General features: G+C 41.1%; 1 protein-coding gene across 9 annotated transcripts in view; it reads right to left on the bottom strand.

The window, feature by feature from the left end:
• The window catches only part of DENND1A (DENN domain containing 1A), a 151,685-nt gene that overhangs the window by 30,743 nt on the left and 102,690 nt on the right, over window positions 1–18,252 (bottom strand). For all 9 annotated transcript variants that reach the window (XM_040083552.1, XM_058423172.1, XM_058423173.1 and 6 more), the window contains exons 14-17: window positions 2,890–2,991; window positions 2,279–2,366; window positions 1,707–1,747; window positions 739–810 (exon numbers count right to left, since the gene is read on the bottom strand). In XM_040083552.1, coding sequence (XP_039939486.1) covers window positions 739–810; window positions 1,707–1,747; window positions 2,279–2,366; window positions 2,890–2,991 — 303 coding nt within the window. The remainder of the gene's footprint in view (window positions 1–738; window positions 811–1,706; window positions 1,748–2,278; window positions 2,367–2,889; window positions 2,992–18,252) is intronic.

Raw genomic sequence — 18,252 nt, 5'->3', positions numbered from 1 at the left:
TCTGGACGCCAGTTCCATTTAGTGGAGCCAATCTCATCCTACTCCTCTCTCTCAGGCTGGAGGAAGGCAAGAAAAAACCAAAGTTTGAATGGTTATCTCAATGCTTTTTGTAGCATTATTTTCCAGAACTGAGAATATAAGAAATCCTCACTTGTTCCTGTGCTGTTTGATCTGGCAGAGTGGAGCTGGCAGCCACACACGATAGCACAGCAACACACCAGCTGTTTGTTAACAGCACTGAAAACACTTCCACTTAAAGAATAACCCAGTAAGTTGGGCTCTAAATAAGCAGGTATAAGAAATCTCCAGGGAAAATTAATTGACATTTAGAAAAGATGGAAACAATTTGGAAAATGAGAGGATTCCCTTCTTTCGATGAAGCTGCAAGCAGGGAAAGCTGAGGTAACAATGATTTCCAACAGAGCAATGATGACATGGTAGAGCTGCCTAGCAGAGCACACAGGCACTATTTCCCAGAAAGAGTTCTGTGTAATAAATGGAATTTATCATCTGTACTTTCAAAAGAAATCACAAGTTCCCATTGTCCTTTGCATTTCAATTGAGTTTAAATTTCAAAATGACTTTTTCATTTAAATTTGAAATTTGAATGAATGTATATTTTGAGTAATTTAGTGAGTCCAATAAAAATGGATGTAAGTCTTGAGCCTCATTTGAAAGGTTAAAACAGAATTGTAATTAGACTCTTATCTCAGTAGTAAACCAGTACTCAATACTTACAAACTTATAGACAGTCTTCATGGCGGGGTTAGCCTTGGTCTTTACTGTGTTTAAAATGGCTCCACTTCCTTTCTGTAATTACAGTAACAAGGGAAGAAATGGTGTCAAGGCTCTTTAAAGCAAACAGCAATCTAAAATCCACCATTCCTGACTTGAAATAACAGAGCATTAACTATCCTTATTAGCAGAGCTGAGTATGAAAAGGTCAGATTTGAAGAAAAAGACCCAAGGAAAACTACGCTGAATGTCGCTCTGGGTTTGCCAGTTCTGGTTAATACAGCACTTGTCCAAGGGACAACACGGGTTCCTCCCAAGAGGACACAAACTGCGTCCTGTGCTTCCACTCCCCTCAGAGGTGTCCTGTACATTCCACTGAAATCCTAACCAAGCTTAAGACACAAGTATCCTGAGCAATGCTCCATGTCTGAGGCAGACTCCGCCTCAGGACAGCCTATATGTCCAGTCTGGAGGGGAGATTCTTTTTCCCTTGCTCTTCTCTTTTCCCTCATCCCACAGTCCTGTTTATCATGCACATGATGCCTTTTTAAGACACAAGTGGTTGATAAAGGATAAACGTAGGGAAAATGAAATCTAACTCCAGTCACAAACTTTCATTCTAGAACAGCTGAATTTCATGTGATGAATATAATAAAAGTGATTAGCCAGTGATACATTATCTGCAACGATCTGTTCATCTGGTTGGTGTTTTACACCCCTGCCACACCCCACGGACTACTGCTGTACAGCACCTTACTGAGCAACACAGGAGAAGGGCAAAATCCAAGGAATTAAACCCCAGCTAATGTTGTATTTCCTACTTTCAATGCAAAATTACATTTCCAGAGATCAAATTTGATTATATGCAATCAGATGTAAACAGCTTTCAGATTCACTGTCTCTGTCACTACATGAAAGTCTTCAACAAGCCAAGCTGGTTCAGGGAGTCTGGCAGGATCTCATGTGCTTACCCTCACTGTGGACAGCCACTGGTGGTACAGTTTGTCGCTACCTACAGAGAACCGAACACACAAACAAACAGATTGTAACCCTCTGCTCAATAGAAAACAAGCTCAAAATGAGAAGTGTTGGCACTTAGTGGTTCTGGAGCATGGACAGAACAGGACAGCCAGCCTTTTCTTTCAGGAGAAAACATAACATTGATGAGAGATTTACACTTCCCCGTTTTCCCTGTGTTGTCTCAGACATTTGAGAACACAGACGTTTTTAAGTTCACTAAAAGAAATCGGAGGTGGTTCTGGGTAAAGCCATGATTTTTTCCTCCAATGCAAGAACTCTTTTAGCTGTACTTTATTGAAGTGGTAACACTGAGGATTTTTATGACTGAACACACATTACTCAGACTACAATACATTATTCAAAGCTCTCGACAGAGGAAAGAAAGAAAACTTAAGACATTTGAGGCTGCCAGGATCACTAAGCCTCAGTTATTTATCTAGCAGTAATGACCCAATGACGTCATGATAACCCACAAATGGTTAGCCAACAAAAGTGTGTGAAATTACCTTAAAATATTTCCTACCTGCATATTCTCCCATATTTATCTCCTCTTCAAACACGTCACTGAAGCCCTCCCCAGAGTTCAGCAGATCCAGACGCCCATCAATGAACTGCATCAGCATTAGAAGACAGAAACACATCAGCCATCCCATTCTTCAACTTTTTAGAAAGACTTTAGCTTTATTAGCTGCAATAACCTCTAAGTTTGCATTGGGTAGGGACTCAAAATAGAATGAAAATACCATCCAAACTGGCACAACGTTGACCACTGCCCAGAAGTGTGTGGCTTTGCTGAAAACCAGCATTCATGTTTGGCTACACATACATGTTTTCAGCTGCCCTAAAGCAGCAGTTCTGTGTCCAACAATATAATGCTTCCTGGACGAAGTTTACAGGAGGTCTCTTGGGTCTAGGTACGCTCAGGTAAGAAAAGCTCTTGAGCTCAGAAGCCTTTAGTGGGAAAACCCATCCACCTCTCAATATACAGAACACCTCAGCACCTGAGTCTGAGAGGAGGCAGCGAGCAGGAATTGAGGTACTGCACTACAGGACCAAGGGATATGGAAAGAGCCCCCCAGACCCCACCTGAATTGTTACACATTCTGCTTCCCCATGGATCACTGGAGGCAGTACCTGCTTGAAAAGCTGGAGCTGGATGGCATTCTGCAGGAACTGCCTCATCACAGACGAGCGGTGGGACACGAACGCTTCTTCACAGAAAGTGATGGGCTCACCCTGGAGAGTTGAGAGCATTAAACACTCAGTCAGCCTTGACTGAGCCCCTTTGAATCCACTGCCTGCACCTGACCTTCCCTTCCAAAGTAAACAGGTAAGGAACACAGGCCTTACCAAACTGTACTTTATTTGCAGGTCCCAACCACAGGATGGAGAAACAGGCTGGAAAGCTGCAGATCATCAAAATAAACCAGAGTGGCGTTACACACATTTTGCTAAAGCTGAAGAACTGTCATCATTCAAAAAGCTAATATTACTTACTGTCCCCAAAATATGACACACAGTCATGTGAATTCTGTATACCCTGCTTATCTGCCTCAGCAGAGCCAGCACAAACAGGTCAGGAATGCCCACTCTGTTCCCTCCACCGCTCTGAAAAACTCATATTGGAGGAGTGGAATTTACCTTTTTCACGAGCTTGTTGGCAAAAGACATAAATTGTTTTGCAATTCTACTTTTATCTGATTTTAATGTGTTAGGGTAATGCTGAAGTCTGCTGTGTATCTGCCATAAGGGCACCAATTTCTTCCACACTTCTACAAATACACAACATAGCAAGAAAATATATTTATTGAATTAAAGTAACAAAAGTAACAAGTAACAAAGAAGGACTAAATTATACTGATGTATAATTATTATGGATGCTCATACTAAAATATATTTGGACTGTTCATCTGTTGAGTATTCAAAATTAACATAAGATAGCAAAAAGTCTTAAAGCACCCCTTTAAAAGGATGGTATCATTCTATTTCCGACAGCTTTAATTTAGCAATCTAATTTACCACTGGCTGTGTAAAATCAAGACAACAGCGCTGCTAAAATGACTGAGGACAAGAATCAATTGCAGGTGTCTATTCAAGCACAGGATGGGTCTTCTTGACAGAGGGAAGGAGTCAGTTTCTTAGGAGAGTTTCTGTCACCCCTTGCTTGAGCCAGTATACACTGGATTCCATGGATTTCGGGAAAAAAAAGCTGGTTTCTTATGTGCTAGTTACAGTTTCAGGGTAATTTATTTTAAAAATAATAACCTGGTTTTGATTTACTCTTTTTACAGGCAAAACCAAAATCATGACATGCTTTCCAGGCAAGAAACATGAGTGTGAAAAAAACACTTTGTTCTTCGCTGTGGCTTTGCTCTCATCAGAATGAAGAATTCTCAGACACCTCATTATAAAATAAACAAAGAGAAAATGTTTGGAAAAACAGGCCTGGCTGGTGTGTGCATGTATAAGACACTGGTGCCAGTCTCCAGGACACACTGACAAAGGTTCTGGCTCCAAAGCCAAGGTATGCACTGTATGAAAGGTTTCACTGCATTTAAATGACTAACAGCTGTCATCTACTTGACCAGTATCAAAAAGGCTTTTCCATTAACTTCAGATACTGGAACGTAACAAAAGATCCCTGAAAAATATTTTATCCATGTCAGAGAAATCTGAGTGAAAAGAGCTGGGAGGAGGAATAGGTAAAGAGAATGCAGATTAGTTCGCTAGCACAGACGTTCACCCAAGGAAGGTTTAGCTTCTGTTTAATCCTCACTTGAAAAACCCTTCAAAGGAAACAAGCAGTCCTTCCTATCACCTCCGAGAATGCGAAATTTCCACCCCCCGGCCAGAGCGGAGCATGGACACGGTGGGATGAGCTGAGCCCTGCGCAGGGGAGGCGGCCGTGCCCCGCTGCACCTCCAGCAGCTCCTCCTGCGCCCCCAGCAACGCACACCCTGCAGCTGGGGCACCAGCAGCGCTAGCACACTTCCTTCCCAAAGTACTAATGATTGAGTTTGTTCATTAGCTTGATTAGACCTTTTGACTTCTTAAGAGACGATTCAGGCTCAACGGCTGCTGGATGACAGAAAAAACTTTAATCATCGAGGTCAAGCGTGAGCTTTGCAGCTCAGAATGCATTAGTGCCTTCCACCCTCGCTGACCTCCCCGAGGTGCACACACTGTTCCACCCCCAGCCACAGCTTCAGGACAAAAAGACAAGCTGGACAATAAGACCATTCTCCTGACAGATCTGGTTAACTGTAAATTATAAAGCTAATCAGCTCAGCCTTTACTGACAAATGACATTATACATGAGGAGACACTCGCAAAACTGCAGCTATGGTGTGAAATGAATGGTCTTGTTTGCATGTGAAACAATTAAAATAACTAGTCCTGAAAAACTCATCAACTCCTAAACTTGCTGGTTCCAACAATTAGAATTTAGACCTTGATTCATCAACACCTTAAATACCTATTAATCCCCTTTCCGACTGTAAATGCCTAACAGAGACTAAAAAATTCCACACTGCAAAGGCTCTAATGTGTGCACAATATGACTTGATGAGGAATCCAACTCGATCTGTAACGTTACAGATAATTCACAGCTATTTCAACATTGGAACACAGGATTATTTTTATTACAGAAACATACACATTTAATCTGCAATCTTAACACAAGAAAAAAAACTTTAAAATATAAGATTAAGATTTAAGATTCCCAGATGCACTGGAAAAAGAGGTTTCTTTTCTTTATGTCTTTGCAAATCTCCCTTTACTTGACTATTTCATATTCATCTGGCATAATGAAGTTCATCAGGGCAGTGCTGCATCTCATGACCCCTGAAAAGGCTGCAGAGTTTCAGCCCATATCTGATCTGCTGCCAGACCTATTTTTAAACTGGAATTCTGTTACATTCTAAAATAATGCTTAAAACTACTTAAAGCAGCAACTGGAAAACAAAAGGAGTCTAGGACTTGTTTCAGACTGTTCCAGAGTTTCAGGAAACCTATTTATTTCAAGAAGCCATAATACAAATTAAAAGATAAAGCCCAATTTTGTTTAGTTACACTGTAAAAAAATTTCACCACGATCCCTCATATTTTAAGGAAATCACTTTTCCTCCGCTCACTGGTTATGGCAGGAACTTTCAGAGTGAGTATAAAGGACTAAATTATGTGGGACAGAACACAGCACAGACGAGAGAAGGATATGGAGGAAGGGACAGAGGCAAACACAAAGGACAATTCTGGAAAGACACAGGATTTCAGAGAAGCCATGGAAATCCAACTGCTCCCACTCCTGCAGGTGTGTGCACCTGGATAACAGTGCTTCGAAGGCAGCACATGAGTACTGGACAGAACAGCAAGGTAATAAAGACCAGGGTCAAAGGCAGGGGTCAAATTAAGTCAACACTGAGAATCCCTCACACAAGCAAAGATTTCACAAAACTTCATTCTAAGAGGGGGAAAAACCCCAACTAAAAGATCACCAACCCCAAGAAGCCAAAGCTGAAGACTGCTTAGACAGCTCTCGGAGTTGTGGCATGGAAGGCAGGAGAGCTGCGTGTGAGCATGGGCAGCACGGGGTGCAGGTGATGAATTCTGTGCCGTGCAGCCCCAGAGCTGCTCTGCACAGCAGCGTGCAGTGAAACACGGGGGTAAATGCACACAACGAGCGGCCCACGTGACAGCAGAACAGCTGCAAGTCCAGTGCCACTGCAGCACCCCCGGTACACAGCAAACGCAGGGCACGCAAGCCAGTCACGTATCATCTGTTCATTATCGCCTGGTGCTGCAAATAACCACGTCCTGTACTGACAAGGGTTATGCTGCAAATGGCAAAGTGAAGCCAGTAGGGATATTGTAGGACTCATCAGCCTTAATTCCATCCAGAATGGTAAAGCGAGACAGGAGAATGATCGGGATATACATGTGTCTATGTCAGGTACAGCAGCAATGGAAGGCAAGGCACTGCTCTGCAGACCTTTCCAGAACTGTGATTGCAATGTCAGGGAAAGATTAGCTCATCACAGCTGAAGAAGGATCATCAGCCAGTCAGCAGGATTCCATAAAGAAAACCTGAAATTGGTGACAGACACCTGAGAGGACATTGGCTCATTCAGCTTGCAACTGCACTGACAAATAACCTCCCATAACCAGTCCATAGGTTCAGCACAAGAGAGCTCTTTGCATCTACCTCAGTCATAATGGGATCCAGAAAGCAGAGATCAAACTCCCGGCATTAAGCGCACGATACCAGACCTTTATTAGCATCTCAAGATGCAGCTCAGGAACAAAGAAATCATGCGTTCAGAGATTTGACCACACGCCTTCTAAAGAAAACTACATTCAGGCTCTGTTCAAAAAGAGACTACCAGTTCAGATAAATGATTACTGCCAAGTGCAATCTTGAAAAGCATTTGAAAGCCATGTATTACGAACGCAGACTGCGCTGCCCAAACATGCAGTGTCTCACGTAAGGGCTCAGCTCCATCACCAGCCCAATTTCAGACATTTTTTCTGGTTCCTCACTACACAGCCGGACACAGCCTCTGATAGAGACACAGCAAGAGGGCACAAAACCAACTTCAAATAAAAGATGAAACTGTCAAAAAATGTGTAACCAGAGAAAACTTCCATGACAGAGCAATGGTTTTGCTTCTTCTTTCAAATTCTGTTAGTTCATCAGGATACCTGACATTTTCATGTTAGACCAAGTAAAACAACACACACTCATACAACTAATGAAAGTACTTCACTGTAATGGAGCCAGCCAGCTTTCCAAGTGTTTACATGGCTAATTCCAGCCATTGCTTGCCCTGATTTCATCACCTACAGCAGCCAGACACTTCCTATCCCTAAGCAACTGCTACAGCTTCCTAGCTGGAACTCAAGCAACGAGCCTGGCACATGAAGTGCAAAGAAGCCAGCAAGAAAGCATTTAGGGCTCGGAGGAAAAAGAAAGGAAAAAAATATCTCCATTTCACAGATCAAGAATAGAGGCATGAAAATAATAAGTAACTTGTACACGGTCACAAAAGTCTCTGGCAGAGCCAGGGAAAAGAACCGAAATTTCTTTAATCCCTGCTCAGTCCCTTAAATACAAGGCTATTCTTCCCCTTCCTACTTGATATTGTGTCAATGCAGGAGTGTAGGTGTTGAAAGACTAACAAAAGGAAAGTAATAGTATGGTATTATGAGCTGAGAAACCTAATCTTTATCAGATACAGCAAATCTCTATGATGCTGCCTGCACTGGGAACTCTCTCTTTGTCCTGAATATGCTTTAAATTACTGGTATAATGTGTACTGGATATTGTTCCACTCTTATATTTATTCCACAAAAACCCCTGTGGCCCGCATGCGATTTTATCATTAGCTGGCAAGGTAATTTCAGGGCCTGGTTCTGCAATCATTCCATGAGCAATGCTCCCATTGAAGCTGGGACGTTCGGCATGCAAAGCAGCTGCCAATTCAGGGTCCCTGCAATGAAAAGGCCTTTTTCTATTTTAACTATTGTGGAATATTAGTGACAATACAGAAGAGGAGAAAAATTGCAGTGCAATTCTTTATATGAGTTATTTTATACTATGACAAAATATAAAAGTGTGCTTGGAAAAACAATCTACACAAAGTATTGCCTATCAGATAAACTGCGAGCTATTTTTGCTTCATTTATTAAAACTCAATAGAATACAAAGTATTTTGCTAAAATAGGACAAAAAAATTCTGCAGAAGTAACAAATCATTGGCTGATTTACAAATTATCAACATGCCTCATGATCACAAACGTTAATATTTTGTTTCCTTTTGATTTCTTAGGTACATGTAAGTCCAAACTCATCCAAATCAATGAGGTTTCCATATAAATATGTTGAAAACATGTATTTTGTGCACGATGTAAATGACTCCTTTGTCTCAAGATCCCCAAAAGCATATTCAATAAACAGCTACTTTGAAGAGCAAGATATTTTCCTATAAGATTTAGACACTGATATAGATGAAAAAGGAGAACAAACTGTTTTTAACTTCACTAAAGCAACGTGAGAGAAGCCTTAGTCATAAAGAGAGGTCATAAAATCCCACTCTCTTAGCTAAGTAACAAACCCCCTGACTCTATAAATAAAACAGATGTAATGGAATGAAAGTTTAATTTTGCACTGAGTTAGGCACGCCCAATCTCCGGTAGATCCACTGACGTACACGATGGAAGAACACGGCCGGCAGTGCCCGCTCCTTCACAGAGTAACTGGCAAAGGAAATGCTACAGCAGAACTCACTGAGGGTGGATCTGTCCTCATGTGATGCCACTCCATAACTTGGTGAGGAAGCCTCAGCTACTGCCATGGAAAAACACAGCCAGAAAAGACTCACCTTAGAGCACATCCTGTCCCCTGAGAGGTTCCCTGAGGCCCTGGGTGAGGAACACTGGGACAAGGTTCCATTCCCTCCTGCCTGAGTCACATACAGGTCTCTGGGGAAACTCAAGTGGTCAGTGATGAATACACACGTGTGTGCTCACTGTTATTTATCAGAGGTGAGACTGTAACTCACTAACTTTGGTCACTACACTCGTAGAGATGGCACAGTATCCACTCCTGGGGACAGCTGGAACCTGCCACTCCAAAGCCACTTGCATTTGTACTGCTTGTCCCAGAGCATCAGTCTGTTCAATGTCTGCCAAGGCACTCCAGGGAGAGCTGAGCCATCAGGACACAACTGCCTAAGATGCCTTTCCTCAGGGACGGAGGAGAGCAAAGGAAAGCACTTTCCTTTAAAATAAATGAGAACTTTTCACTCTCCTTTTACCACTTTCTCACCCGTTGTCAGAAAGAGGCACAGATTTTACCTCATGAGAAGGCAAGACACAGAAAACACAACAGCAGCATAATCATCAAAGCTGCTGCTCTTCTATCACCTTCATCAGAGCTCCTCGATCACTAGAAGACCCATCTCACAAGAGGCTGAGGATTCAGACATATTAGAAAGGTTAGGTTTGATTTAATTTTCCCAGGCTCTCCTGGACAACATCTCACACCTTGCAGTTCTTATTTAAATTCTTTAAAAAGTAGAACCAAGAATAAAAAAAAGAAACCTTGTCTCTAAGAGCCTGGGAATGTTGGGTCTTCCAAGCAGTTAGTGACAGATCTGTGATCTGCCTCAGTGCCCCAATTCCACCCTGGTACATTCATAAACAGGAAGTTGCATCCAGTGTGAGGACAAAAAAGGAAGCAGACTTTTCCCATCTCAGCTCTTCCCACACGTTTTGCTCTGTCTGTGATTGTCGCGCATTCCTGCAAACCCAGGGCTCACACACCGCAGTCTGCAGCAGGTGCAATCATGTCCAGTTGGCCATGCGGCCCCTCCCAACTCCCATCCTACCACAACACATTTCTGACATGGAAACCGTGCAGGATTCCCAACTCCTTTGTGAGGGGGAGAACGCCATCTAATTAGAGCCCATGTGCAGAGAAGCATCTGGCTGGGAGCAGCGGTCCGGCGGCTCCCGGAGTTGTCGTGGAGACCAGGCGGGAGCGCCCGGAGCTGGCTGGCCGGGGCACGGGGCCAGCTGCGTGCTCTGACAGCGAGCAGATGGGCAGGGACTGCCGGGCTCTGCTCCCCTCCACACCCACACGCCCGCAGACATCAGCCAGAGCCCGTACTCATGTGCCCTGGAACCTCCGGCTTCCACCAAGGAAACACAACTGAACAAGCCATCGCTTCCACCCGGAGAGTCCACGTGCAGTGCATCCATCCCATCTATGGAATGATGATGTGAGGCAGCAACAACTGACAAAACATAATGCAAATCTTTAAAAAAGCACTAATTTTAATGTTTTATTTTGGCATTCAGTTCAAACTGCATTCTTGGAAAAATGCACAGGAATTTCTGTGATTCACACAGTGCATGATTCCATCTTGGCTGGGGAAGTTTGATGCCGTTTTAATTATTAATAAAGTAAAACAAATGTTCCCCTACACATGCAAAAGAATTGTTAATAATAATAAAACAATTGTTAATAATGATGTCTCTTATTGCAGTGACCTCACAGCTTCGAGACGCTATTTTCAGTTAATAATTTTCAGTTATGTGATTACATGGTTTTTGTTCCCAATTCCTTTTTTATCTCAAAGGCTTCTGTCCACATTAGCTCAGCAACATACTAAGAGTATCTTCAAGGGAAACAGGGTTGACTAAAATGCACGAAATCTCATCACTCTGGCTGGAAAGCTCATTCATTCACACAGGCACTGCCCATGCCTTGCAGGAAGCACATCATCTTCTACTCATTTTAGAAGATGAATTTTCCAGGAAAACATTTTTTCTTGCCTCAAACTCCCTCAGAAAGCTTGTGAGTGCAGCTGCCTGCAGCCTCGGAGGATCCTGCAATATTCATGTTCCACAAGGTGGAGCGCTCCACGGAACCGACCCGATGGCAGTTCCTGCCAGCACCACAGAGAACCTGCACCATGGCTGCTGGGAATGCTCCCAGCACACATTGCCTGTGGAAACTTCAGGAATGCTGGCTATGGAGGAAAGAGCTCCCAACCAACCAACCAGCTCCGACTGGGGACATGGGTACAAATGCTGGGACCCAAACGCACCTGCAAAACGTTACAGAGCGCCTCAGCAGCACAGCTAGTGACCAATAACTACAATGTTCTCAATTTCCCAAAGTCTACACTAGATATTGACCAGGAATTGCTACGGCTCAGAATCACCCTGAACACTTCATTAGCACGGTTACTGCCCGCTCCATTGATCGCTGTATTTTTCCATGTTTCCATTTTAGCAGTACTAAATTACTTTGCTTCAAACACAGAAGTTGCTCATTTAAAGAAGGGAATTTGCCTATCAGTGCTCTTAGTCCTGCTATTGCTATATTTGACATGCAACAGCAATTTCAGCCCATTTTTCAGGATTAAACAAAATACTCAGAAACTTTTAAACATTTTCATCACATACAAACTGCCTCTCCTCCCAGATCACATCCAATTTGATTAAGCATTAAATTTGCAACTGCCTATCTTTCCACCCTGTATAAATACTCACAAAGGTTCAAACCAGTTCCACTGGTGCTAAAGGGTTAATGCTTGGTGCTGTGGTCACTGTAAATAAGCAGTTTCGGGTAAGCAATATTGCTGTCAGACACACAACGCTTTGCAGGTGTGGGCAATAATTAAAGGTTTCAGCACATCTACCTGGGTGAAGTATTTTTACCTCCTATTCTGAGGAGGAAGCCCTCTCTGTGGAGAGCAGAAGAGCTCATTAATGAGGCTAATTAGGTGTAAAGGGGGTAGAGTCTGGCATCAGCTGCAGCTTATAGAAGCTAATCATTAAGCTCTGTAATCTCTACCCCAGAACAGCAGATGATCATGTTCCTAGGTGACTGATGTTGCTAAGAAAATTTCCAGCACCTGAGTACCTGACCAAATACTTTTTGGTGAGACTAAAAATTCCCTTAACCCCCTATGTGCCAGACAGCACAGTTGATATAATTTCTTTACTCATCCATCTCCTAACAATGAATATACAATGAGATTCAAATTTGACATGAGGCCCTTAATGTGATTTATTTCAGAATTAAAAAACAAAAAAATCAATGACACTGACAGCTTCTGGAAAGGAAGGGCACAAAATAAGGGCTGATAGAGCAACACATAAGAATAACACAGATAGGAGCAGAAATGCTTGAAGAGTGACCACATATATCTCCTGAAGGTTTGCGAGCTCTCTGTGTAATTTCTTTGCATAGAGTACTGAGGGTAGTTACAATACCACAGGGATGAAAGCCTTGTTAATAAATATGTAAAATAAGGATTTCATTGTACTCACCTAATTTGAAATGAGAAAAAGGACATAATTTCCATGGAGAGAGAATACATGGAAGCAGAGCTCAATCTCGAACTTGTTTCATAAAATGAATTGCAAAAATAGCAAACTATTGCAGCATCTCAAACATGAATTTTTGAGTTCATCAGGCAGAACAGACCCTGTACTGGCAACCTGCTACTCTATGTTTTTTCTCCAACTAAGCGGCAGATATGAATCAAAAATTTTCAAGATTCAATTCCATTTCAACAAGAAACAGTATTTTTTCTTTCCATGTTACCTGTGGACTTGCAGATGCACAGACTAAATAACATAAGTTGCTCAGAAGTGCCACTGGCTCTTGTTATCATCAGGATATGGATAAGTCACACTGGTAATCTAAGAGTTCTCTGAACATCGACAGAAAAAATATCTCCAACGATAACTAGCACCTGGTCTTACAATACAGATGTTAAAATGAATTGGATGATAAAATTGCTTTGTAGCCAGCATCCCATTATATTTAATAATTCTGCAGATATACTGTGAAGACCAAACCCCATTAGGCAATAGAGGTTTTTACAAATGCCCTGAGCTAAGCCCCTCGCCCAGCAGTGAACACCCTGTGCTTCAGCTTCCCCTGCTCTAGAACAACACACAAGGAGTTTTTGGACAGGTCCAAAAGCGCTCAGTGAAGGGGGTGCTTGCATTATCAAATAAACCTGAACTAAGGCTCCTCCTGAGTATCTCCAAATTCCCCTAAACCAACACAAGCTTCCTCAGTATCACTTGATCAAGTGCTTGGCAGGATTATTGCCCATTCTACATAGAACACTCCTTGCTTCTTCTGAACCTTTGCTGCTAGAAACCCCACTTGACTGTGCTTTCTTAGTCTGGAAGAAACAATGAGGAGTCACACCTGATCTTCCTCCTTCAAACTGTCAGTGAGAGCTTCCCCTATAAATAGTGCTACAAAATTGACAGACATGCACAGTGTCCCTGGTATTCCAATCAGCAGACTGGACATTCTGTGGCAAGATGTGCAGTGATGTCTGTAAGCAGGAGGTAAGTGTGGCCAGCAAACGGGTAAGTACGTACAAGCGTCTGAATTAACCAGAGGGAAGGGCAAACCAAAACTACATTGCATTTTCATCAACAGTAACAACCTCTGTTTCCCTGAAATCTAACTCCCCACCGTGATCAGATATGTGACAAAAGCAGGTCTGCAGAGACAGCAAACTGTCCAGAGAAGTGATTCCAAGATGTGGCACCATTTCTGCACTGCTTTCCCGTTCCTGAGACATGCTCCATTGTTCCTTAGCCATGCACACCCTTCATTTCAGTAATTAGCTGTCAGCACGGCCCGACAGCAAGTTGGTATTGTCTGCTCAAATTGTATTAATGAAATGCAATCCACTAAATGTCCTGGATGCACATCTGTAATTGTGTTACATGGAGAGGCTGGGGATGGGGGCAAACTGCAGCATCTAAACAGGGCGCTGTGATCAAACATTAATCTGCTATTTCTTAGGGATTTGACAACCAATTAATACTACAGGGCTTCCTATACACCAGTAAGAACCAATGATCCAACATCCAGCAGTATAAGCTGTGCCTACTGTTTGTGAACACAACATCCTTAAAGGCAGAGACACGAGAACTACAGGATGCAGCACTGAAAAAGCCCTTTTTGTATTTAAAGATTCAGCATCTGTATGTTGAAACCTAAATGTAGGACACTCAGTGTATACACCACACTAAGGAAAATCAAATAAACCTCAGGATCTTTATCAAACATGTAAGTTTTTAATGTTCTTGAAAAACATAAAATTCAATTCTTTGTCAAGACACTGCACCATTTTCTGTTTCAAGTTCTTCATCACCAAAGACTTTTTCAAAGAGCAGGGCTTGGACAAGATAAAAAAGAAGAAACAAGAAAAACACATAATAAAGATATCCTGTGGGTATAATAATCTTTGGAAAACTTTCATGTCAGTTCTGACTGCAAAATTGCTATTAACATTTAATTAAAATTGAGCACAATAAGCTATGACAAGATAATGGCTGGGAAATGTGGCTTTAGGGCAGAGTAAGGATATCTGGAACTCCGGCTGGATGCGATGCTTTATTTTTGGTCACATTTGGCAACTACTGAGATTTCTGAAACACAACTTAATTATAATGATCTACAGAAATTCACAGAAGAGAAAAAAACAGCGCTGCATTGCAGTTACCTCAGTATCTGTAACATATGTCAAATAAACCAGAGATTTTTAGGACCCCAGTACTACCTAACCCTTAATTTCATTCATGTTCACACCCACACCAAAGAACACTCTTTTTCAACAAAAAAGCTCCTGCAAGCCCCTTCCAAACAATTTAATATTTTGTTACTTATCCATAAATAAAACTATTAATTTCCTCTCAGAGGCAGGAATTCTTTGAGTATCATTTATCTCCATAGTTGACGCCAACAAAAAAAAAAAAAAAAAAAAAATCCCACAAACCTGAAGCAGAAATAGTCAAGAGTTTTGGGAATGACCCTGACTCAGAGAAATCAACTGTCCCTTACCGGAGACAGCTTACTGCTCACCCTGAAAACTCACTGTAAGAGAGCTGGACTGCAATTCACTGAACATGTAAAGGAGAGCACGTGATTGAGTGACATTTGGAAGAGAACACGCGCTCCACTGTTAGCTTAAAATCCCCACATGAGGGGGCACATACGGATGTTCCTAAATCAAGCAGCCCTCCCCTCCCTACGCAGCGGAGGCCACTGCTCCAGAACAAAATGCATTTAGAGTTTGATAGATACATTTGGGGGAAATATTGACATTCTTGTTACAATTAAAAATGTTCCTTTAAGCATGAACTCCCTTGGTTAGGCTCAGTTTCAGTAAAAAACAATTTCCAAGCCCCCTCCCTTAGTGTAAATGCTGGCTAGGTGCTGTTAATTCCAGGTACTCCTGTGACCAAATATAAAGAGCAGAGCCAAACAGCACCACCCCTGTCCTTCGGCACAACCCAGACCACCTCTGGTTTTACTGCCAGACAAACAACCATTCAACACTTCCCCAGTTTTAGGCAAAAAATTCAGGTAAGCAACAGCATTCCCATTCTTGACTGCTTTCAAGTAAAAGACATCTTTAGATACAGTGTTCTTTATTTTTCATATATTCTTGAGAATATGCTGACAATATGTAATAAATTATTGGTTGCCAAATGGGCGATGAGCTTTATCCATACAAGTACAGACAGATCCTACAGAAAGGCAAACTAATCACACATATAATCCTCACAAATTGCTTTCATTTTCACCATTAATCCTCTCTAAGAAAAAATGTTCTGGAGATAGAGACTTTAACTACTGCTTGGAGAGCTTCACCTAAATAATTCTTTGATATATTTTTCTTTTCATTGAGCACCAGGAGTAAGCAAAGTATATATATAATCTACAGCTTTTAAAGGGTACTCCAAGCAAACTCTTGGCACCCCCATTTCCACAGTACTTCTAAGAATCCTGTATTAGTTAGTAGCTCTGAGTAACACTTGATGCCAAATTAATGTAATACATCAAAATAATGTAATGTTGATAACAACTTAACACTTTAGGAATCAATAACATATATTTATGGTATGTATTTAACAGGCAAACAATTTCATGAGCTCTACTATAAAATTTCTTCTTATATAATCACTAACCTAAATACTGCATCAGGAATTATTCAAAAGACAGCTACACTTGGACACAAGAGCAACCATGAAGGAGTTAAAATGTCCTCAACTACAAGTCAAGTTGAAACTTATTTAATTAGGTTCTGTATTTGAAAAAATGAAATAAATTCTTCCATTAACTAAACCAAACTCCCTTAAAGGCAACAATATGTTCCCTCTCTGTCAGGACAGAGCGCAATGAAATCTTTATTTTAATTGGGGTTAGCTAAGGGGCCATTTGGCTTCAGATGCTTTGTTTATCAGCCCTAAGCTTTACAGCTTAGCCAGGACTTGAAATATTTTACTACAGAATTATTTCATTTTAAAAAAAAATTATGTATGTATATGTATATATGCAGTCTTCCAAGGAATATTTTATAGAGATAATTTTAAATGTATATTTTGAAAACTGGAAGTTCAAGTGCAAAGTACCTTGAAAGAAGCCCTGATTTCCTTTTTCCCTCCTGCCTGTGGATCTCCTGTGCAAACACCTCTGATGGATTCTGCAGCCCACTTTCAGCAGAGGCAGCTGCACAGCCAGGGCTCCAGCCAGGGCCCTGACCGAGCCAACAAAAAACTCCCTCTGGGGAGGAGCCGTTAAACTTTCATACAGAAGCCTTGGACCTGAAAAGCTTACAGCTGATCACTTCAATTTTAAGACAAAGCAAATGAATTCTCAGTTGGTAGACAATACTTTTTCCTGTAATAAACTGATTTACAAATCTCAGACATCTCCAGTAATACAGTTACTGAAAATCCTACGGAAACAGCTATCAAAGGAAGGGACAGTGAACAGGAACTCTGCAAAATCACAGCCCCAGTTCATTCCAAAGTGCAGCTAAAATTTTTGAAATAATCCAAAGAAATTTCCTGTGTTATTGTGAGGATCAAGCTTGGACTGAATTTTGGACTTATTCCTTATTAAAACTCCAAGCGTCAGAAGTGTTCCTAAAACCAAAATGAAATTTTAAAAAAGAAGAAATAAAGAAAACTCAGAGCCTTATTTCCACAAATGAAATACATCTAATGATGTTTTCATATTCTTTTCTCCTGGATCACTGAAATATGATGAGTCAAATCCCTTCCCCCCCTCACTCCTAAATTGTAAACCTGATATAATTTGTACTTGTCTTCTGGAGGCCACTGGTGTTATGCTGCTGACAGTTTTATACGTATCACATTACAAAGGACACCACATATATTATTTTAGTTAAAAACTCTGCCAACAGTACGTTATTAATTCCAGTTTAAGAATTTGATTATATTTTAAAACCAAAACTTAGTCTTTGTTTTGTCATCAGAAACAAAAGCATTGCTACTGACTCCGGAAGAATAAAGCTTATTTCAAGCTAAACACTGAGATTTGTGCTTCACCTTTATGCTACCGGAAAGAAAAGATAGAATTTCCAAATTAAATGTATTATTCATATATATTTTTTTAATTTCTTCTCTAGACAGCTTTGTGCCTATCTGCTCTCTACTGTTTTCTCATGAGAACTATAATAAATGAGCTGCTTCTGCAACTTCACAGCAGGTATTTTGATTTGAGAGTAATCACAGTTTTCTCTACAATCTTTATACAATTTATGTCCTGATCATCTAGCAAATAAGTAAAAGATTTAAATTGACATCAATATGTATACCTTTCTCTAACAGTGCAAACTAATTGTATATCTCTAAATGAGAAAAATGTTTATTAAAAAAAAATCTAGTGAATATACCAACTATTGAGTTCAAAGCAAAGACACCACATGTGTCTAAATAAATATCAAGGAAGTGTCAGAGGTAAATGAGGAGAGACCAGGTGAAATGTGTGTGATGTGTTAATTGTATTCAAAAAAAATAATGGAGCAAGACAGAGAAGCTGAACTTCCAATTATCATAATGGTATCTACTTCACAACACATTTTCAAACTTGAAAGAGACATTTTAAACCATAGGAATTCTGAGCAGAATACCTCCAGCTGT

This window comes from Hirundo rustica, chromosome 20 (assembly GCF_015227805.2).
Source record: "Hirundo rustica isolate bHirRus1 chromosome 20, bHirRus1.pri.v3, whole genome shotgun sequence".
Lineage (NCBI taxonomy): Eukaryota > Metazoa > Chordata > Aves > Passeriformes > Hirundinidae > Hirundo > Hirundo rustica.
The sequence above is the reverse complement of the archived record's forward strand: the minus strand, read 5'-3'. Positions and strand labels throughout refer to the sequence as shown.